The following is a 24,741-nucleotide window of genomic DNA, read 5'->3' as shown; positions in this document are numbered from 1 at the left end:
AACCTCTCTAAGTTCTGTCTTTCAAGCTTTAAAAATCCTCCCTGCAAAATGCAGGAGGCAGGGATGGAGTTCCTAAAAACCTCTTCTAAGATCTGTCTCTTCAAACTAGTAAAAGACAGTGTGGGTCAGAGTACCCTGAGGGAAACGTTTGGGAGAGTGTGGGTGAAGAGCCATGAAGAGCCTAATAGGGCCGGAAACTGTTTATCTGAGAAATGCAAAAAGTCAAGCTTTTCAGTTACAGCTGAGCTGAGGCATCAAAGGTTTTGTTTTTGAGAGAGCGTCTATGAAAAGATGCTCCTAATCATTCTAACTCAAAGATCCCCTGAAGCCATGCAAAATTTGTTAAGCATTGTATCCTAGCTTCTAACTGACAACTGAGAAGCAACTAGCCAGTACCTCCAAGTTTGAGTGCATTTCAGGGATACCAGAGTTCCTGCAGTTGTAAACTTCCTGGAGTGCACAGCTGAAGGTGCAGAACCCAGGGAGAAAACTAATGAACAAACAAAGCTAAAGCCAGCGGGAATGGCATAGCTGTCTGCTTTTCTGCAAGTCCTGGGTTGTTAGGTGGGACTATGCAGTGTCCACAGCTGCAAAAAGAAATCAGAGAAAAGCTTTCCTATCAGAGAAAAGACCTTTCTGGGAAAGCAGTAAAGCCAAATTGCCTCTGCAGTTGCCCAGCTGAATCAGAACAGTGTCTGGGGAAAGAGCCCAGCTAGGGCAGCACTAAGAACTATTCAGGAGTAAAGCTTTCTTTTCTATCAGAGAAAATATCTTTATGAGAAAAGCTTTGTTTCAACTGACTCCCAGTGAGATGAGGGAGTGTAACCCTGAGGGGTGATTGCCGCTGGCATAAGTTCTGTCCTTGAGTGCAGGACAAACAAATGCAACCCACTGGGGGACTGGGCCAGGTGAAGGCCTGAGGGAAAAACATCTGTCCTAATGGGAGTTTAGAGATGGCAAACCTCCCGTTAGAAAAGCAGAAGCTTGATTTTCAATCTGTATGCAAACCACACAGACCCTGAAAACAGAGACAGGACTAAAGCCCCTACCTTCAGAAGCAGAAAAGCTGCCACTGTGACATTGGGAAACTGTCTCTGGGTCAGAGGGAATAAACTGAGACCAAACTGGAAACTGTCAGGGAGAAAGATTCTCTGAAGAAGCAGAGAAGGGACATATTCCTCCCCAGAAAATGCAAGATCTAAGGAAAGCTGCTAGAATTTGAGGCAGATATTTTTTTGGGGGGCGGGGGGGGGCTACCTCCAAAGGCAGCTAGCAGAGAAACAGAGCAGCCTGAGATATCTGAAGCTCTGCATCTGCGGGGGAAGGAACAAGCAAAATGAAAATAAGATCAGTGGGAGAAAATCTCTTTGAAGGAGCTATGGAAAAGCTCTGTTGTACATGGTTTTGTTTTTCATACTGGCTAAGGCAAACACAAGCCCCTAGGAAAATTGCTATCAGGAATGCCAGCCTCAATACCTGCTAAGGAGTCAGGTGGGTTTCTGATCCAGGGGCCAGTGTCAGATGAAGGAGAGACACCTGTTGAGGCCAGCTCAGCGAGCAGAAATCTCCCAATGTCCCATAACGGAAAACATAAAATGCTTGGTTCAAATCTCCTGTGCTGAATGCTGAAACTTGACTTTTCAATAGGAAAGCAACACAGGTCAAAGAGCTAGAACTTGATTTTCAGACCCGAAAAGAACTATGGGAAATGAAGTCTGAAAGCTAGCTTGCAACAAAGGACTGATATAAGAGAAATGCATTCTGGGAAAGGTAGTTTTTCTGCATAAGATGGCGAAACTGCCCTGAAAGACTTTTGTCAGCTCGAAAATACATTCATAGTAAACTTAAAATACAGCTTTTAAAAGAATAAGAAGGAGGAAAGTCATCTAGAGTTTTTGGAATGTTAGTTCCAATGAAAAATTGAAAGGATACGGAATTCAGAGATTTTTCTTTTTTTTTGGCAACGTTGAGAAAATGCCTTATTTACCCTAATAGCTGTGCAATTTTTTTTACGGTAGTTGATGACAAAATGCTACTTTTAAGAGCAAGCAAGCCACTTTAAAATCCTTAAGAAAGCAGTCCATAAACTGAACATTGTTTTAGATATGAAGAAACTTATGGGAAAATAAAGAAGTTCTTTGCCTTTTGAACAAACAGCCTGCAAGTGCAAATCTAATAAGAAGACAAGGAAACAGGCATTCAAAAAGAAATGACGGCTTTATAGCAGGAACAAACCAGAAAAATCTGTCTTAAAAAATAATTGCTTTACTTGAAAGTTCTTTATACGAAATCAATGCTAAATATCACAGCTGCTAACAATAACATCAGGGCTTAAAGCTAATGAAGTGAAAATACTAAATCATGAAAATGCTTTTCCTTGGAGTAAGCTAATGAAGATATGTTGCAGGAAAGAACATCTATGTTCTTGACTCCTTTGAATAATAGCAGTTTTGGTGAAAATATTGGGATAATAAAAATCTATCAAACATCATTGTTAAAGAACTCACGGCAAATACAGCTTTAAAAAATTAAGAATGGGGAAAACTGTATCAGTTTGGTGATGAGTATAAAAAGCAGCTAAAAAAATGCTCCTGATATTAAGGTTCCATCTTGCAGTCTGGGGATAGTAGGAGCATAAAGAATCTTCCAGACTGCTGAGGAGTTTGAGACAATTGTAACTAAGTTTCAGCAATGTCTTCAGACCTGCTGAAAGCTGCAGATCTGGAACCCCACTCCAATTTAGACAACAGCCTTCTCCTGTTTGGAAATTGATTGTTATGGAATGACTAGCTAAGCAATTCAGAAACAGAATATTCCTTACAAGGTTTGTCTTTTCACTTTTCTTTCTTTTTGGGTTTGCTGTAAACTGATATAGCTCTTAATAGAGTTGTTATAAAAAATCTGAAAGGCATAAAATACTGTTTAACAACACTCACTAAATCCTAGAGTTGAGAGAGCTATTAAAGAATTACGCTCTTGTTTCAATCTATCAAGAATTTTTAGAATATCAAAGCTGTCTGTAAGCTCTGAACTTTAGAAATGATTTGTGTACTTCCTTTCTAAGAGATAGTGATAATAATTAAGAGTAAGAAGTAGAAAATTATTCTGTTTTGTTAAATCTCTTCTAAGTGTTAAGAAATCTTTAGGTGTTTGCTAAGTTAGATATATGCTAATTTAGCCCTATATAAGCATAAAATAGATCTATAGTTTCTTTAAGAATATAAGCTTGCAAGAAGTATCTAAGGTAGTCTTAAGACATGTAGTAATAAGCTTGTAAGAAGTAAAGATGCTACTTGTAAATGTAAGTTTAAATAAGAAGAGAGAATGAATATAAGATGTATAAGACGACTATAAGAAGTAAATAAGAAATATATTTGCTAAAGTAGTTCTATAGTTTCCTTAAGGAGTATAAATAAGTAGATGTTAATGCTATAGGTGAGTTTGTAAAAAAATGTAAATGTTGAATGTGAATCTAAATGCTTTGCAAGATATATTATGTGAGTTTGTGAAAAAGTGTAAATGTTAAGTGTTAGTCTATTCTTAATATATATGGTGAAGAAACCTGAGACACAGAAGATAGTGTCATAGTAGACTGCAAAGCAGGCAGTCTGAGTGGTTTCAAAAGCTCCAGAAGTCACTATAAAGCTAATGGTGGACACCAGAACAAGCACAAAGCATCCGCAGCTGAGATCCATGGAAAATCAATACAACACAGAGAAACCTGAGCTAACAGCAAAAATGGTGCAGTTTAAAATATTACTGTAACTATAAAGGTCTCTGTCCATGAGAATGAAAGTTGCAGAGACAGTTGTTTGAATTAAAATTGTTAACTGCAAAAAGTTTTGGTTGCAAAATGTCTCTTCATATTTGGAAGTATAAGTCTGATACCAGAATTTACTTCTTTTGAACTTTTTGAACTTTGAAAAATGAGAAAACTGCAAAAAGATTTTTGTTATGGATTTCTTCATATTTGGAAGGCTCATACCAGAATTTATTATTTGAATTTTGGGACTTAAGAATGAAATGAACAAAAGTGATTTCAGTGCAATGGGACAATTTTGAATTTACTTATAGTGATGACCTAGGAACTGTCTTCTGGAATTATTTGTGTTAAAAAATGGAACTGTTTAAATGAAGAAATGTATTGTTTTTACCTAGACTCAAGATGCAGTTTTGTGTATGCATATATGCTTTATTGACAGGTGGTTCATGAACTGTCTTATGGAACTGTTTATGTAAAAATGGAATTAATTATGGAACTGATTTTGTGTTACAAATGGAACTGTTTAAATGAAAAGTTTGAGTTTTCTAACTAGACGAGATTTTGCTTAAAAAATTATAAATAAAAGGGAGAAGTAATATGCCTTAGTTTATTTAATTTAAAAAATTATTTGAGTGGATTAATGTTATGTTTTGTTATTAAGAAATGCAAATGGATATACTAACATTACTTTAAAGTGTAAAGAGTTTTATTAAGAAACTGCTTTTTGGATGTTTTGCTAAACATTTTTAAAGTGTTAATGGTTAGATTGAAAATATTGCTTTTCAACATGGGTTTGTAGGAATTGTATAAGTTTGGGTTTTTTCTAACTAGGTTCAAGATTTTGTTTAAAAAATTATAAAGAAAAGGAGGAGTTATGAGTGAATTAAGGTTGAATGTATGTTTGCAGAAATTACGTTTAATCTATTGATATTAATGCACCCTGGTTTTGTGGCGTTAAGGAAATATTTAAGTTTGATGTGTATACATTAGAAGTTTTTCCTATGTTCTGTTAGCAAGAAAATTCAAATGATTCTATTAAGAGTTAAAGTTGTAAGACTGAGAAAATTTTTAACTATATGTAGCATCATTTATGTTAATTCAAATGATTCTGTTAAGAGTTTGCTTTGAGTTATAAGATTGAGAGAATTGTAACTATGTATAGCAATATTTATGTTTACCTGTTACTGGTAATGATGAAATATGCCATTTTTTAAGTTTGCAATTGCATTAAGTTTTTGGTTTAAAGAAGGCTTGATGCAGCTAAGACTGCTGTAGTCACCTTGGACCTAATCAAAAAGAGAAATGCCATCTTTATCATCCTCTACTCCCATACTGGGAGGTATAACAGCTATGGAGATTGCTGTAAGCCATTAATAATGAGTTATTTTTCATATATTAAGAAAGGAGGACCTGAGGAAGCCTGTTTTCAGGTTCCTTGTGGCTTTACTCAGCAGATCTGCAAAGAGAGGATAATTAGGACCATGGGCCTAAGCACAGGTGTCTGAGATGGTCTGCACTTGGCTGTGCTGGGGAGGAGGTCTTTTGCTCCACTCCTTGGTGGCTCTATAAATACCCTGGGGCAGAGATAGTCAGGGCCAGTTGGAATAGGTTCCAGGCCCTCTCAAGGCTATCCATTATTTTCTATCTGTTTATCTTCACAATCTAAATCCTTCTATCTAATATTACCTGCTGCTCAAACTCAAGAACTATGGGGAACTATAAGGTTTGTGGCTAAATGCCCCGCAAAACTGGACTTCATGGGCAAGAAAAAACTGACCCTGGTTGTACAATGTTGTCAACAAGCATTTTTATCTAGTGGTACTGGAGTGGATGATTTGGTCTCACCGTTATCAACCTCAGGGAGAAATTTCCCCTGCATCTCAGGGCTTGGATCTAAGTTGTCTCAAATTAATGCCCACAGGCAGAAAGCTTCCCTGGGAATCTTTTCTGACTCATTTTCCTCATAGTATTTTTTTTTCTGCTCTGATTCTCCTCCAGGAGTCTGCATTCAGATTCCCATAGTCAGAGAACCAAGGAACAGTTCCTCTATGAACTCCAAAAATTTCCATACTTGTTGTGGTCCCACCTTAAACTCTGTAGTTTTTAAGGTTTCTACAAGTGAATCTTTGAAGATCTGCTCACTATTTTCCTGCCCCATTTCAGCACTGGGGAAATTCTACTCTTAAGTTTCTTCTTACCCAATATTCCTATACCTAACCCTATATTTTTACTTAATTTTAATAAATAAAAATTAAGAGAGAGAAAGATAAAGAAACTTAGACAGAGATACTCACTGCAACCTAACTTCTCACATTGTCTTTTCTTTCAGCCACTTTACTTTATGTATATAAAATTTTACTCCTAAAAATAGAATACTGTTGCCTTTATTTTTAATTCATTACCAGGCATGCCTCACTGCCCCCGCAACACCCCTTACTCTCCTTTCACCAGGTCCCTAGTCATGTCCCTAATTCTGGTGCCATCTGTAGGAGGCCTGCTTCCACTTTTTCCCAGGGTACTCTTGAGGAGAGAGGGATAAGAAATATTTAGATGGAAACAGTGTGGAGAAGACAGACAGAAACACAGCATAGCCTTGGAGGAAACTGTATCAATATCCACTGGTCCCTTCTGTCTCTAAAAAAATGGTTTTTTTTTTAACAGGAATGCCAAGGGACAGGGCAAAAATCCTCCCCCTAGCACAACCAAGTGCAGACCATTCCAAATACCTGGTAACCATACACGTGGTGAAGCCATTCCCTAATGCAGTCTTGCTGAGTAAAGTAAGCTCAAATTTCACAAGGAAATCTCAATGGTGCCCCACACTGGAGACAGAGAAGGACAAGGAGGAGGGGACAGAAGAAGTGGCACCAGAGCACATTTAAGAGATTAGGAACTGCCTCAAGGTTTGTTATAGCTCAATAGGGTCAATAAAGCTTAAAAGGATCTATACATTATTTGAAGAATCCTGTTTTTAAAATAGGATCTCACTAAATATCCCTGGCTGACCTATAACTTGCTATGTAGATAAAACTGGCTTCAAATTCACAGAGGCTTACCTGCCTCTGTCTCTAAGTGTGCTGGGATTAAAGGTGTGAGCTAACACATCTGATATAGTTACTGAAAAAGAATGTAAACTTTTCAAGATTACTATTGTTAAGCTTGAAAATACTTCTCTTTATTTGAAAACAATTAACATGTGAAATGAAGAAAATGCAAGTTTTCATCATATTAGTACCGTGTGTGTGTGTGTGTGTGTGTGTGTGTGTATTATCAATATATGTAATGTTTCCCATAGCATCATGTTGTAGACATTAAATTTGTACTATAAAAGTTTTAAAAGGAAACATTGATGGTTCTTCCAAATAACCCACTTTGATTCTTACTGTAGACTGCATATGTCATTTCAATTTTTTTCAGAATTACTGATTACTTGATGTTATGACAGTTCTGTGTGTCACACAGAAATTAACTGATCTATGATATACAGTGACTGTCACATTCCAAGACAAGCTAAATAAGTATTTTCTATATTTGATTTCATGTTTTTAAATTTCAAAGACTTTTTTCTGGGTGCCGGTGCATTTTTGTACTTCCCAGTTTCCCTCCTTTAATTCTCTTTTATTTATCAGTTCTTTGTATCCATGAGTTGTTCTTGAGTTCAGATATCAACTCTGTAGAACACATAATTTGAAACTCCTGTCTTTATAATGCATACCTTGAGAACCTTGCACATGATCTCACATATGGAGAAAGTTTTCTCTGCTCGTGTCCAATCCCAGGTGGTCACCTTCAAAAGACAAGAAGTAACAGTTCATCTGTTCTAGTAACATAGTTCTGCTCCCCTCAGTTTCATTTGAACAATGACACTTTCAGAGATGTGCTTCTTTACTCTCTTAATCTATGATGGAGTTCATATAAAGTTCCTCTATACCATTTTGGTTTATTTAAAATTTATCACCATTTATCTTCCTCTTTTCAGAAAAAAATTTATGCTATCAGAAACAATTTCCATTTTAGAAAACTGTTTCGTGTTTAAAATTATTTGTGAGTTCTCTGAATGCAAATATTAGGTATGCAAGTACCAAATATGCATTTTCCCTTAGTAAGATGTGGAGAATGACATAACATAGCAATATGATTTCAATAATTTAAAAATAAGTTATTGATATTTAAAAAATATTCCCAAATTATTAAGATATTGGGAAGATTTCAATACCACTGTGAAGTTAGCTTTCTTACATATTTCATTTCTCCAAGCAGAAGAAATTATTCAGAGTAGGAATATAGCAAGAAATATAAACATTAATTTTTCTGGTATTATGAATTTTGTGTAGGCATAAACACTAAAAATAATAATGATTCAGACTTGAGAAGTCCCAGATACTTGATATTATTAAGCCTGTCATTGAGCAGCATGGCACTTTATATTGATAGTCAATAAATATTTATTGGGTGTTACTTCTCTGTAAGTTACATGTTTCCAAAGCAAGGCTTTCAAGAAAGCAGATGTGCAGACACATTTAGTTTACATAAAATATACAATATAACATATCACAAACATAGCATGGTTGCATTTCCAGAAGAACTGCACCTTATGGAAGGCCATATGTTGATAAGATAGCTTAGTGCTGTAGCTGAACTTGAATATCCCCAAAGACTCATGTATTGAATTGTTATCCCTGGTCTATCATATTTTTGAACATGACAGAATATTTAGGAGGTGGGCTATAATTCAAGGAAGTTTAACTCAACAGGAACATGAAATTCCATGGAGTATTAACAACCCAACCCAACTCCTTCTGTTCTCTCTAAATCCTGGTTGCCAAAAGGTAAGTATCTTCCCCTGGTTTGTGTTCCAACCATGTTGCACAAGGCTGCTCTAAGCAGTGAAAACAGGGATATGTGGTCAATGGTTGAATCTTCTGACACTGTTAGACAAAATAAACCTTTTTATCTTTAGTGATTGATCTATTTGCATAATTTTTACGATAAGGAAAACTAATGTTAAAATTGAACATAAGTCGAACACTTAGCGCTGGTAATGTAACACTGTAAATATCGACTAAGTATTCTCAAATGGTCCACAAATCCAAAATGAATATAACATTCATCAATATATAATAAAATTTTAAATCTCTTATCTTACCTTTCATCATTTCTTTATTTTTTCATCAAATTAATTCAATACTCTGACATATTCATGTGAATATTTATTAAATTACTTCATGGATTTTTTTTAACAATATTATGATTTTATCCATTTGTCAAGTTCTTAAGCAAAAACATCTATTTTCTTCAAGGCTTTACATTTAACAAAATACTTTAAACAGACATTAACTTAATGTTTCTTAAATGTCCTAAACCTCATTTTCAAAATGTAGTAATAAATATCATTCAGGTGATGCCAGTTTACTATCAGCACATCCAAGACCTCAAATATTTGGTTGCAAACACTTACTGGAGGTGATGGGAACCTGTAAAGACATGAGCCCCTCAAGGCAAGAAAGACAGGTGTATACACACGGTCCTGGAGGATTTCCTGCTCCCGTGCTTCACACCAGCCCATGTAGACTATCTGCAAGGAAAGTAAGTGTTGTTAACTGCCAAAGTATAATTTACATATCATAGTCTATTTGTGTATCTTGTGCTGTTATAATTTCATGTAAAATTATCTAATTGATTAATGCCCATTAATCCAGTGTTCCCATCAGTAGTAGATATGAACTACTCAGAATTGTTTGTTATTATGGCATTTCAAAGTGTTGCCTCATGCCAGCTGCCATGAGCTTCTTTCCCACTCACTCCCTCTTTCTTTCTGCTCTTAAATTTTTTATAACAAACTATTAACTGAACTCTTGTCTTTCCAATTAGTTATACTTGTTATAACTGAATATGCTCATAATACAAAACATGTAAATGAGAAATGAATGCCTCTTTCTGCTATCTATCCACTATAATGAAGCACCATATCCTCTGTCATCACAAGGTAGGATAGATAACATTCTTATTCTGAGCACTGGCCTCAGGTGGTAAAGGATATACCATCATTTTTTAAAAGTTTATAAGAATTTTTAGATTCATTTTTCACATATCAAGTTGCAGTGGCTGATAATAGTTCTGGGTCTTGTTGACTGAGAGAGATCAGTTTCTACAGGAAAGTCATATGCTATGCATTGATCCTCATGCTCCACCATTTAATTGCTATGAGACTCAAGCATACACAAATGTTTAAATATTATAGTTTTAAATTTTGATTCTTCCACAGAAATTTAACTGATTCCATATTGGAACTTCTTACTTCTTACTACGTACTTCTTATGTCACAAGTTTTACTTTTTGCTTTAATGATTTTTCAGAGACTGATTTCTGAACTTCATTGTTTGCTATAATACCTGCTATGACTAATAAAATATGAAACACACAGCAAAGTGCAGCTGGGCTTAGTGATCATTACACCCTCCCAAGATGGAATGATGAGAGTAGTAGAACTCTCAGCTCAGTTGTTATGCCAACTTAATTTCTAATACCAAATGGGACAGAGCTCATTGAAGAGGATGAGCTCTTTATCATGCCCACACCTGAGTTTAATGTGGTTTGTATGCAGTGTACCAAGGTAACAGTTTAAGAGTAACAATACAAGAACCTCCACAACATTTTCCACTTACACACAGGTGACATCTACTTCCCATTGCATTATTTTTACTGTCTAAAATGAACTGGATTATGCATTATCTTAGTTTATATAATAACCCCCATGTGACTATAAAGTCTCAGATTTAATAACTTTAGGAATTGTGATTTTTATACTCTCTTAGAGTATTAATGTATGTTTTGAAATTCATACTGTAATTGAACTCTTCACAGACTTTTAAATGGTTAATGAAATCATGATAAGATATAAGCACAATTTGTTATTTGAATTTATTTTTATATGATCAATTATAATTAATAGAATGATATAAAAATTAAAAATAATAAAGTTACTTTCATCATAAAAACTTTTAACAATGTATATATTTATGGACACATGTATATAGATATATATTTATATATATATGTGTCTGTGTATAAATATATACATAGTTAAATTATATATTTTTCCCTGTTTAGTTTTTGCCATCTTGAAACAAGCAACAACCATTCAGGTAGAAGGATTTTCAATTGTGAAAATGCTGCAGCATATTGGCCTGAGGGTAACCGGTAGAGTATTTTCTTAATTAATGATTGAGTGGAAGGGTCTAGCCCAGAATACATGGGTGCCACCATGTGGCAGATGTTCCTAGATGGTATAAGAAAACAAGCTGAACAAGTCAGGAAGAGCTAACCAGTAAGCAGTGTTCCTGCTTAGATTTTGTGTCAGTTGTTGCCTTCTGATGCACTGAGTTTCTACCTTGATATTTCTCAGTTATAAAGTGTGACCTGAGAGTTACCAGATGAAATAAATCTCTCCCCACGTTGCTTTTGGTCATGGTGTTTTATCACAGCAATAGGAACTCTAAGAGTGAAATTGGTAGGAAAATTATGTGGCATTGCTATGACAAACCTGAATATGTTTAAATAGGATCAAAGAAGAACTTTAGAATTTTGGGCTAGAAAAGCCAATGAACGTTTAGAGCTTTGTGACTTCTAGTAACTAAAAAGGTAAACTTGAAAACAGTCAGGTAATTGAGTCCTGGCTTGTAAGTTTCAGAGAGAAGTTGGCAAGTTCCTTAAAGAATATAGATCATTCAGCAATTTGGATTAAACTCTGGTTTTGGTCAGCTGAAGCTGAAGACTTAGCTGTGATTATCAAGAGCCCAGCATCGTTAAGGCAAAATTTTCAGGAAAGTTCTTCCTCGGGATCAGCATAGAGTATTACCCAGAGGAGGCTAAAGTTTTACCCAATTCTGACAGCTAAACTTCATAACGGGTAAGACTTTTCCAGGTAGTACTAGTTTTGAAAACTTAAAGAAGCCATGGTGAACAACGGAGGCTTGTCATCTGACAGGCCAGAAAAGGACATTAGTGAAGGTGCAGCCACAGTTGAAATAGAATTCCCAGATTATGGAGAGAAGTTAAGGCTTGGCACCACATAGTAGGGTCAGAATCCTTGAAGAGAAGCTGTGGACGATGGTACAATTCAGTTGCAGGGGAGGACATAGAACTCGAGAGATGTCAGTACCACTGGATCACTGCAAAGGACAATAGAAGCTGTGGAATGAAGCCACCCAGTGAGACAAGCTGTGTGCTGTAGAGAGCAAGGTTGGAGAAGTGGCCAAGCATTGGCATTTTTACACTTTTGAATCTTAGTTTTGCTTTGATTTGGGTGTGACCATGACCTGATTGATGCCTCTTGTAATAAGAAGCTCTGCATTTAGTTTTTATTCCATAGGAACAAAAAGACTTTGGTATTTTAGAGAGAATTCGAAATTTTAGAATTTTAAAGAGGTTTTGGATATATTTTTAGAGGATTTATATATTTCAGACAGGCTTTGAACTTTAAAAGGGACTTTGGATAATTTAAAGAGGTTTTTAATGTGTTTAAATTTTTAAAGATTGTGGAACTTTTAGTTTGGACTGTCTTATATTGAGATATTAATATTAATATGAGATCTCAGCAATGAACAAGAAAGTAAAGATTATGTATTAACAGTAATGTGTTTTTGTCAAATTGAGAAAGGGTTGATTTTCCTGATTAGTGTTTTGTCAACTTGACATGAGCTATAGTCATTTGAGAATTTGTAACCTCAGTTGAGAAAATGCCCATACCAGATGGACTTTGAGGCACTTTGTTGATTAATGATTGATGTATAAGTGCCCAGCCCACAGTGGATGATGCTGCCTCTGGGCAGATAGTCCTGTATAATATAAGAAAACTGACTTAGCAGGCTATGGGGAACAAGCCAGTAAACAGCACTACTCTGGGCTTCTGCCTTCAGGTTTCTGCTTTGAACTGCTGCTGTGACATCCTTTAATGATAGGATGTGATATAGAACTTTAAGTGAAAATTAACCCTTTTATCCTTAAACTTCTTTTGATCATGTATTTTATCCCATCAAGAGAAACCCTAGCTAAGACATATACACATGCATACTAGTTTAATTATATGACACTAATTCAGTTATAGTAAAAGAATGGTATGGTCATGTTCTATGTTTGATATATTTATATTAAGCAATTCAGCAAAGTCACCAAGCCTAGTTGTTCTAGAAGTCTGGAAAATGTGACTGAACTTAAGGTACCAGGTTTTTAACAAAATATTAGATATAAACAGGGAATACCTAGTCTTATGGACAGTTACATATGATTCAAAACATGAATTTTCTTTGGCCATAGAGTAGTTATTTTTCACATAAAAACATCAGGGCAGAGTCTGGGTATCTTCATTCATCCTCAAAAGTAGAGAGTAAAACATCTCCTTTAGCATCAATGCTGGGCTAAAAGGCATCAGGCTCATGAGTGTACTGGGTCCAGGCATAAGTTAGAGAGAAGAGGCAGAAAAAGTCAATCTGAAAACAGATTGAGGTGATCCTACATGGTAGTTCTGATGGAAACCTTTTCATATGGCACCACCATTTGCATACACATTCAGAACAATTTTCCTGTGACATCACAAACATAAGTAAAGATTTTTTTTTTTTTTTGGTTTTTTGAGACAGGGTTTCTCTGTGTAGCTTTGCACCTTTTCCTGGATCTTGCTCTGTAGACCAGGCTGGCCTCGAACTCACAGAGATCCGCCTGGCTCTGCCTCCCGAGTGCTGGGATTAAAGGCGTGCGCCACCACCGCCCGGCAAGTAAAGATATTTTTAAGTGTCTCAAAGTTATATTTATAAATGAGAACAAAAACGGTAGTAGAACCCAACGTTTTAGAAGTTGGTTTAATAAAGTCATTCTAGAGTGATGATTAGAGAAATGAAAGTGGGTCCCCACTGGATCAGGCCCTCTGAATGGGTGAGACAGTTGATTGGCTTGATCTGTTTGGGAGGCATCCAGGCAGTGGGACCAGATCTTGTGCTCATTGCATGAGTTGGCTGTTTGAAACCTGGGGCCTATGCAGGATTGTTTGTCTCGGCCTGGGAGGAGGGGACTAGACCTACCTGGACTGAGTCTACCAGGTTGACCTCAGTCTGTGGGGAAGGCTTTGCCCTGGAGGAGATGGGAATGGGGGGAGGGGGTTGGGGGGAAGGTGAGGGGGACGGGAGGGGGGAGAACAAGGGAATCCGTGGCTGATATGTAGAACTGAATTGTATTGCAAAATAAATTAAAAAAAAAATAAAATAAAAGGTGTAAAAATGGTGGTTCAATGACAAGTGACAGGAGAAAAGCAGATAGGATACACAGAATTGTTCATACATGAATGGATTCTCAAACACATGAAAAGGGATCAAAACACTCAGAACTATAATTGGATAAACATGTATTGTCATAACTTGTAGCTAGAGTTTTCCTGCCTGGCCCATGGTCAGGGCAAATCTCTCTCACCTGCCAGTCCCACAGCCGCTCAAACCCGACCAAGTAAACACAGAGACTTATATTGGTTACAAACTGTATGGCCATGGCAGGCTTCTTGCTAACTGTTCTTACAGCTTAAATTAATCTATTTCCATTAATCTATACCTTGCCACGTGGCTCGTGGCTTACCGGCATCTTCACAGGCTGTTTGTCATTGTGGTGGCTGGCAGTGTCTCTCTGACTCAGCCTTCCACTTCCCAGTTTTATTCTCCTCCTTGTCCCACCTATACTTCCTGCCTAGCCAATGGCCAATCAGTGTTTTATTTATTGACTAATCAGCAACACATTTGCCATACAGACCATCCTACAGCAATAACTCTTCAGAAAACAAGAGATAATACAAAAATATAAAACTTGCTGAAAATACTGAAAAAGTTGTTGCTTTTTTTGTAATGCTGAAGATGGAAACTAGGGCAAAATACATGCTAGGCGAGCCCTTTAAGAGTGAGCTATAGGCCAGGCAGTGGTGGCAAATGCCTTTAATCCCAGCACTCGGGAGGCAGAGGCAGGTGACTTTCTATGTGTTTGAGGCCAGCCTGGTCTACAAAGTGAGTTCCAGGACAGGCTCCAAAAGCTACACAGAGAAACCCTGTCTCAGGAGAAAAAAAAAAAAAAAGAGTGAGCTATATTACAACCAAAAATATTATGTTAGAAGGAACAAAAGTTATATTTAAAAATGATTTCTAAATGGAAACAAGATAGAATATTACATTTCATAAGCTTCAATATATGGAATGAAAAAGATCAGAAGACCACAGCTCTATATATGGATGAAGTATTACTTAAGATGAAACTTGGGGTTTTACATTACACGGTCCTGGAGTGGCACATCATCCCCAGAAAAGTCAGCACAGAAATACACAGAAAAAGGAGGGGAGACAAACCCAAGAAACAAGAGAAGTATTCCCAAAGAAAGGAACAAAACAAACTTAAGAGAATAGGAAGTGTTAAAGGGTCCAATTACTGTGCTTTTGCTACTAATTGCAGCATTACTACAACATCAAAATGAAAACAGCAGTTTTGATGATGGTAATCCAGTTCTATGATTTACTGAAAAATGATATCAGTAGCATTCAGCACATTTCAGCAGGCAAGTACAAACTCAGAAAGCACTACAGAGCTGCTCTATGAAGAATCCATGTCTGTCAAAATGCACACTAAGTAGTCTTACATTTTTATAGGTGCATGGGTATTATTTACATTTCAGTTATGCCTATAATATTTCCTACAATAGAAAATAAAATAATTGAAAATATATACAATTTAATATCAGATAATAAGGTTGTTGTAAGTAAATGAAACACTATAGTTTATGAGAAAAATTTATGGATATTATTTAAATTGTAGTCATGCCTATAATAGTTTCTACAATAGAAAATAAAATAATTGAGAATATATACAATTTAATGTCAGATAATAAAGTCATTGTAACTAAATGAAACTGTTTCTGAGAAAATTCTCAAAAAAATTAGCAAGATGATTGGCAGTAATATTTACATTTATATTAGCTTTAATAGAAGGCAACTGGCTTCCAATATATGCCTCTGCATTAATTTGTCACTATTACATAACAGTTAGCTTCCAGAGCACATTTTCTTTACACTTATGACAGAGCAAATAGGAAAAACAATTCAAGTACCACATGCCCCTGTGACAATATTGCTTCCATTAGATCCTATTCTTGAAACACCTCTGGCAATTTTTACTCTCTAATAAGTGAAGTGAAAAGCACAATTCACCAAAATACACAGAAGAATATAACTCAAATATTCAGCAATTCTAGTCAACCCTAAAGAAGAGAGAGAGGGGAGAGAAAGAGAGAGAGAGAGAGAGAGAGAGAGAGAGAGAGAGAGAGAGAGAGAGAGAGAGAGAGAAACAAGTAGTGGGGAAATGGAAAGTGCATATCAAAGAGGTACAATGTACTTAGCCCAAGCTGCCAGTGATGCTGTTGGCTCTGATAAGCACTTTCACAGTGCATTGAATGAGCAAAAATAAAACAAAAGAAAAGGGCAAACTTTTGCCTTATTTTTTGAGTACATCTACACGGTGGTGTACAGAAAGTATGCTAACAAGAGCAACTGCAACACTAATACCTTACAAATGCAGTCCAAAATGACACTGTCACAGCATTACTTATATTAGAAGTTCATACAGAACAAACAACACTTCTAGAAGTAGAAAGAATAATTCTGTGAAACTGTAGGTTCACGGTTGCAATACAGCATGGTAATGGCCAGGCTTCATGTTTCTTGTGAAACTCTTTTCAATGGTATAAAATAGAAGTCGCAAAGGAAATTCTCTTCTTTGTCTCAATCTTCCAATTAACAAGACTCCACACCCATTGAGAAATACATGTTAGTAAATTGTAAGTAATTTCTTATATCTAAAACATTGAGCATTTAGCACAAAAGAGCAAGTTGACTTCACTTTTAGTCTAAACTACAAGAAATGGGTACATTCATATATAATAGGTAAATTTCTGTATTTGGATAATAGACAAGGCTCAAATAACTTTCTCATTCAAGTGATCCTGTTGTGCTCTAAGTAGAAATTCTCACTCACAAGGAAATAGAAAGGCTTCCCTGGTCACATATCTTAAAACTAAGCAACATAATGTAATAGATGAAAGATAAATCACAAATGAAATTGGAAAGTAGGATAATTAAGTATTTCAAATTAGATCTAAGAAATTCAACCAATATTGTTCTTAGGATTTAGAATTCTATACATGTGCATTTGATTAGTCTGAAAATCTATTATTTGTGATATATATTTTCTTTTAGAAGATAATAAGGTAATGAAAACAGACATAGATGCTACTTAAATAGTAAAAGTTTGTAATAAATATTTTGAAAAAGTAAAAGCATTGTTTAGAAACAAATACTCTTGATATTGGTGTTAAGAGCAAAGATATCTTTATCCTAAAAATGTCACAAGCATACTAAAAGAGCACAAAATGCAATGTTTAGAAAACTAATTTTTAATTTTAAATGGACTACAGTGATTACTTGATTAATATTAGAAAGAATGAAAGGAAATTTCCAAAAATGAATAATCCTATAATTATTAAGCCGATTCGATCTGTAATTTAAAACTGGAAAAAAACTGAGGATGTGTTAAATGTGTCTTTAATTTCTGCCAACACTTTGAAAAATGAACTACATACCTGCAAAATCTTTCAGAGAATAGAAAAGATCTTCAGATCACTTTACAAGGTCATTATGACCCGAGAAACTTAGCTTGCACTGAATCACACTTTTTAAAATTTATTTTTTATTTAAAAATAGTTCATGCAATATATTTTGATCATGTATGTTTCTTCCCAATGTAGTTGAAGATTTCCTGTGTCCTGCATGGCCCCCAGTCAGCACAAATCTCTCACCCACACTCTCACAGCCTTTCATAAAATTATCACACAGAGGCTTAATATTATTTATAACTGCTCAGCCATAGCTCATTCAGTCTTATTACTGACATTCTCTTACAGTTGAATTAACCCATAATTCTTAATTATGTTTAGCCACGTGGCTTGGTACCTTTTCTCAGTTCTGCTTTGTCATCTTGCTTCCTCTGTGTCTGGCTGGCGACTCCTGACTCAGCTCTTCCTCTTCCTAGCATTCTTTTAGTCTTTCACCCCACCTATACTTCCTGCCTGGCTCCTGGCCAATCAGTGTTTTATTAAACCAGTGTACAAAAGCATTATCCCACAGCATTTTACCTTTTCTGTCTAAACAAAAAGAAATATTTTAACTTTAACACAGTAAAATTACATATAACAAAATAGTTATCACGCAAGAATTACAGTTATCTAGTCTATTTGTATTTGGAAAAATTAAAGAAAAGGTTCTCTCTATCCGATATTTGTGAGTCTAAAGTTTCATATCTAATTTGCCTTTCATTATAACCAAGGAAAATTATAACTATTTAGGCTTCAACTACATCAAAGATACCAGAAGGATATGATATTGCATAAGTAAACAGGAAGAGCATTGTAAACAACTTCAAAATCTAGAATGACAGACACAGCTGGCTGCCTGGACTGTCACCCAAAGATCCTCTGCAACATTGGGGCAACTTTCTTCAGTCTATAGGCATAGAGTCTCTCAGTCACTTTTCTCTGTGTTTTGTAGAATGTCTGGTAGTTTCTTCTGCAAAGCAGGAACCTGAAGGACCATCTTGCCTTGCAAAGTTCAATGGTCACCTTGCTATGGGTCCTGCATGTCCAGTTTATATAATATATTGTCAATCTCTCAATGCAATGGCATTTTTTTTGCCCACTGGCTAACTTTTGCCACAAAGAAAGCAAACTCTATAATGAGTTTATTCAATGCCCATCATTCTCCTTGAATTAATTAGTGTTGCCAGGAGTAGCTATGTCTTATTGTCCAGAAAAGTCTAAGTTTTTTTATTTAAATATTTTTATTTTATAATTAACTTAATATCCCATACCAGCCATGAATTCTCCTGACCTCCCTCCTTACCCCCCAGCCCTCCCCTCAATCCACCCCCCATTCCCACCTCCTCCAAGGCAAGGTCTCCCCTGGGCAGTCAGCCCAGCCTGGTAGACTCAGCCAAGGCAGGTCCAGTCCTTTAAAAACATTTTAAATGCCATAGTCTGTAGATCTTTGAAGTGTTTGAAGATTACCTGCCTAATTGAAATACATTTATGTATACCCAGAAAACTTAACTAACCCAACTCCTCCCAGATACTTCTACCAATTCAACTTCATGTTCTTTGTGTTTCTGTCTCTTAAATAAATAAATAGGACAATAAAACTTAAAAGATGTCAAAATAAAACAAAAAGTCAATAAAGAAACAAAAAATAACGTGGAGTTTACTTTGTGTTAGTCAACTGATGCTGGGCACGAGACCTCAACTAGAGAGTGACACAATATTTGAGAAAATGATTTTTCATTCCTAGCAGGTATCAGTTGCAAATAGTTTTGTGGTTGTTGTTGGGACTTTGCATCCACTTCTCTTTTCCTGGCTAGGATTTCAACTGGTTTGAATCTGTGAAGGTCTTTTGCTTGTTGCCAGAGTTTTCATAGTTTCATATGTGCATCAGTTTCCTATAATATGGTTTTTATTACAATATGTCTGTAATAAAATGTGAACTCTAGGAGGTGAACTTTGTAGCAGGTTTTTAATTATTCACAATTCTTTTAACTATCCTCCTTTGTATGTTTTTTTTGTGTGTATTTCAATATAAAGTGAAGATTAATTTTTTTCAATTTTTGTGAAGATTTTTTTGCAAATAACATGGGAATTGGGTTAATTCTGTATATTGATTTTAGCAAGATAGTATTTTCACAATGATGATAGTTTTAATTGGCAAACTTCTAACACTAAGTGCCTGCATAAAATAACTGGAAATATCTAATGTTAATAACTCAATAACACACTTGAGAGCCTTAAAAATGGAAAACCAATATTAAAAAAAGAGTAGATTGATAGAAATAGTCTTATTCAGGACTGAAATTAAGGAAATAGAAACAAAAAAACTAATACAAGTAACCAAACTAAGAGTTTGTTTTTTGAAAAAAATTCTCAAAGAAAATCCAAAACATTGACAAACCAAAGCTGAATTAACATAAGTTTGAAAGAAAACATATAAATTGATAACATTATGGTTAAAAGGGAGACATTATAACAGAGACTGGAAAATCCATAGTTATGAGGACATACTGTTAAAATCTTTATTTCACCAAACTGGAATACCTAAAAGCACTGGTTGAATTTATTGATGTATACAACTACCAAAATTACATTAAAATGAAATAATTTTTCAGACCCATAATTTCTAGTGAAATAGAAGTAACAATTAAATTTCTTCCAAATGAAAAAATCCTAGAGCATGTTGAATTCAATGCAGAATCCTACTCGACCTTGAAAGAACTGTCATTGCTCCTTAAATTATTCTCAAAACTAGAAATGAAGAAATGTTTAATAGTTCTTTTCACAAAGCCATTGTCACCTTGACATCAAAACCATACAAAGAGCCAATAAAAAAGAAAATTAAAGACTAAGAGCTTTCTTAAACTTGGGTGAAAAAAATTCTCAATAAAATATTTAAAAAACAAATTCATGAAGAATATATCAAAAATATTATTCCCCATGATCAAATTGTTTTTATCCCAGAAATGTAGAGCTGGATCAGCCTATGTAAACCAATGAACATAATCTACTACATATAGGGACTTAAAGAGAAAAACCATATGAACCATCCTTTACATATAGGTATAAATTCATTCATCAGACCAATGATGCCTAGATAGGTAAAGACATCAATGTTTTCACAATTTTAAGATGGTAAAGATTAAAATTGTTTGATGTTCTTAAACATGAAATTAAAATCTGCTAGTATTCAGCACATATTCATGAAAAGCACTTGAACCTGTAGAATAGAAGGAACTTTTATTTCACTTAAAGATATTAGTATTAAACATATAATGCACTTTCTGATGAATTTTTGCAAATATTACATTGAGGTTCATAGAAATTTAGATATTTGGTTTAGAAAGAAAATAAAAATCATAATTTTGTTGATAATATGAATTTGCATATAGAAAATATTAAGACTAAACAAATAATTATAGTTGATACATAAATTGATTTATATTTCTTGGAATGCAATTGTTAATTACAATAAATTATACTGTTGAGTACCTAAACACTGCTAGAAAAAAATATTCTCAAAGATTTAATGATAGGAACTTAAAATGTTAACATATGAAAGCAGAAAGGTAGCAAAGCAAACAGTGATATTAATGAAGTGGTCATGAGACAGTCTGAATTTTCAGAGCCTAGAAAATATGCAACCACAAAGGTACAGAAGAAATGCTATTTAGAGATATGAGTATCCTCTGTACATCTTCCCATAGTAGCTACAAAGAGCAAGTGTAAAATTTTGGCAAGGTATTTATTATAATAACATAAAAGTGCTTACAAGAGAAGGTTTAAGGCTTTTGTATCTGGTATCAATTTATTCTCATAGGGATCTAAAAGTTGGACACAAGAGAATTTATAGCAGCTTTCTAATTAGTCCTGGATACTTATGAATGTGTGAAACTACTAAGAAACCATGCATCTACCAGTAGATATTCTGTGGTCGAGTATATAATAGTTCCATAGAACAGCATGATTTCATGAAACATGTTATTTGAAAAAGCTAGACTTATGGGAATACATATGCATTAATTAATAAATGTGAACTACAGTGATTTTAAATGCATTATTATTAAAGAAGAATAGGAGCATTAAAAAGCAAGACCATTAATCAACAGATTATCAGAAGACAATAATCTAGATGTGACTAGGGAAGACTGAAATGGATAGGAAACACCTTGGAGGTTTGAAATGCATTACCTAGGAAGGAGGTTAGGGAAATCTGTGGTAGGTATGTAAAGTGAACAGAAAATGTGTTAATAAATAATAATAATAATAATAATAATAATAATAATAATAGAAAAAAGAAGAAATTGAATATCTGTAAAAGAAGGGTGTTGACACAGAAAGGAGTGGGCTTTTTTTTAATTATTTAACTACACACACATGTTTCATGCATATGCTTTCTGTGTGTGTGAGTGTGTGTGTATGTGTGTGTGTGTGTGTGTGTGTACAGAAAGACATCCCATAACACTTACTCTTTTCTGTCTAATCAAAAAGGAAGGTTTTAACTTTAATATAGTAAAATTACATATAATAGAAAGATATCAAGCAAGAATTACAGTTTCTTTTTGTATTTGGCAAAAATTAAAGAAATTCTAAAAATGACAGACATCTGGCTGCCTGGACAGTCACCCAAAGTTCCTCTGCAACATTGGGGCATCTATCTTCAGCTACAGGCCTAGAAATTTTTAGTCACTTCTCTCTGTGTCCTGTAGAATATCTGACAGTCTCCTGTGAGAAGCAGTAACCTGAAGGATCATCTCACTTTGATTTGGCAAAATGTAATGGTACTTTTTCCATGGGTCCTGCATGTCCAGTCTATAAAACATTTTGTCAATCAGTCCAGGCAAGAACAATTTCTTGCCCAAATGGCTAACTTTTGCTATAAGGAAAGCAAACTCTGTATGTAGTTTCTTCAATGCCCATCACCTTCTTTGAAATAAATTGGTGCTGCCAGAAGTAGACATGTCTCATTGTCCAGAAAGTCTAAGTTTTTAAATATTTCAAATGTTTCTTTCTGTAAGTGTTTGAAGATTAACTACCTAATTGAAATATATCTATGAATACCTAGAAAACTTAACTAATATGACTACAAGTTGGATTTATCATAGATAACTAATTATTAATCTGTATTTCTTAATTATACATTACAATGTAAATGAGTTGCATAAACATAATACCTTAACAAGAGTGGAAATATGTATACAGTATAACAAAATTAACCTTAAATTTGTTTCAATAAACCAAAATCCCTAGCAATGTAAACAATTGCAAACAACTTTTTGCTCTCGCAAAGTAGATTTAATAATCTACCTTTTTTCCTATCATATCTGTTATTCCTTTTCTTTTTTAGAAAGAGATTTTACTTATAATCAATCCCCTTAAAATAAAAATAAATATTTATAAACACTATTTTGGGAATTTGGGCATAGCTTCTCATACTACATCCTGCTAGTTGGGGGCACTGACAATCTTATGGGAATCCTGAGAAAATTAAGAATTATAGTTAAATCTTTGCTGTGGTAGTCTGTGAGGCTGTACAGACCTTTCAGGGGGTCTTGGCTGTGGAAGCAATCCACAGGTTCTCATCTTTTGTGGAAGCAAAAGCAGAACCTCTTTTCCAAAGCAACATATCCTTAGACACAAATTTTGAAGTCAAGATACCTTTAAAATATTCATATTGTGTTAACTGAGTAGCCTTTAAAATCAAATGTCTTTCTGTAGTTAAAAATCCCAAAGATGATATAATCTAGACTCATTGTGTGATTTCCATCTTTATGTGGCTTACTTTTTATATTACTTTTACTGTCTCTTTAAAGACTTTATTTTTTAGACTATTTCTTTATATAACTGTCTATCTTCCTTTTCCTCTATCTTCCAAGCCTTCATGCATATTTTCCACATAATGTAAACTATTCAGAGGTTTATTCAATCTGAATCTGTCTTTTTTTGTGAATCTATCATTTTTAACTTCAGCATGGCTAGGACTGAAATGGCAGCCTTGAGTACTGGCTCGACCCATCTCAGCTTCCCAACAAGGTAGAGGTAAATCATCAACAGCTTGGGAGCCGTGCTCTCCACTGAGAGGCATGGGGAGGCAGTGGGTCTATACCTCTATTAAGGATTGTGTAGCCCAGAAACCTTTTATTTTGTCTGTAGTAGCAAAAGCTAAATCCACTGTGCAGTGTGCTTCACAGCTTGGAGACACCTTTTTGTACCATGGCAGGAATCTGCCATGCTGTAGGTCAAGTCCACATACCATGAACCCACCATACTGTACCTCACACCTTGCCTGAGAGACTGAACTGGGAAGCTGGTTTTAGCTCCATTTCAGAATCTTTTTTTAAAAGCTTTCTCAGGTTTTGAGTGAAAATTCTTGCTACCACATTTAGGTGCCAAATATAGTTGAAAGTTTTCTCTGGTCCTGCCTGCCCCTGGGGTCACACAGCTGCTTATAAAATAATCATTCAGAAGCTTAATATTACTTACAAACTGTGTGGCCTATGGCAGGCTTATTGCTAGCTAGCTCTTATAACTTAACCCATAACTACTAATCTATGTATCATCATGTGTTCTGTGGCTTTAACTGCATCCCATTACATGTTGCTCCTTTGGTGGGATGGGTTGTGTACCTTCTGTGTCTCCTTTCTTCTTCCTGTCTCTCTCTTGAATTTCCTGCATGGCTATAACCTGACTCGACATAGGGCAGAGCAGCTTCTTTATTAACCAATCATAGCAGCACACATTCACAGTACACAGAAAGATCTTCCATAGCAGAGAGACAAATGGAATGGGGTACATTTAGGGGAAAATGTAGAAACATGGAGCAGTAGAAACTTCCTGAGATCTATGAGAGTGGCAATAATGAGGACTCCTAGTGATTGAGGATCTGGAGCCTGAAGTAGACATCTGTAACCAGGCAAGGCTCCCAGTGGTGGTACTAGAATACCACCCCAGCCACAAAACCTTTGACCCACACCTATCCTGCCTGAAAGATGTGTTGGTACTTGGTGGCTTGAGCTTGTGTGAGTGGCTAATGACTGGTCTAACTTGAGGCCAAAGGAAGAGCCCATTGCTGACACTGCCTAGATGTCCAGGAACTGGAAGTTGAGTGGTAAGAAATCTAAGGTAGATCCAAATATGACTGAGGAAAAAAAGTCAATGAAATGAGATTAGAGGAATGCTAATCTGTTTTTTCAATTGTAACAAATTACATCACCATAAATTTATTTCTATGTTAGCCACATATGGCATTAATTTCCCTCCATGTCCTTCTGGCCATATACATTTGACCCACCTTGTACTTTGTTTTACCAGA

The 24,741-nt window shown here is 35.3% G+C and overlaps 1 protein-coding gene across 14 annotated transcripts in view; it reads right to left on the bottom strand.

The window, feature by feature from the left end:
• Sntg1 (syntrophin gamma 1) overlaps positions 1-24,741 on the bottom strand; it is a 728,018-nt gene that overhangs the window by 86,132 nt on the left and 617,145 nt on the right. For all 14 annotated transcript variants that reach the window (XM_052717737.1, XM_052717738.1, XM_052717736.1 and 11 more), the window contains 2 exons: positions 9,222-9,338; positions 7,479-7,550 (listed from right to left, as the gene is read on the bottom strand). In XM_052717737.1, the coding sequence (XP_052573697.1) occupies positions 7,479-7,550; positions 9,222-9,338 (189 nt within the window). The remainder of the gene's footprint in view (positions 1-7,478; positions 7,551-9,221; positions 9,339-24,741) is intronic.

The sequence above is a fragment of the Peromyscus californicus genome, unplaced genomic scaffold (genome assembly GCF_007827085.1).
Source record: "Peromyscus californicus insignis strain IS unplaced genomic scaffold, ASM782708v3 Scaffold_5__1_contigs__length_169319896, whole genome shotgun sequence".
Lineage (NCBI taxonomy): Eukaryota > Metazoa > Chordata > Mammalia > Rodentia > Cricetidae > Peromyscus > Peromyscus californicus.
The sequence above is the reverse complement of the archived record's forward strand: the minus strand, read 5'-3'. Positions and strand labels throughout refer to the sequence as shown.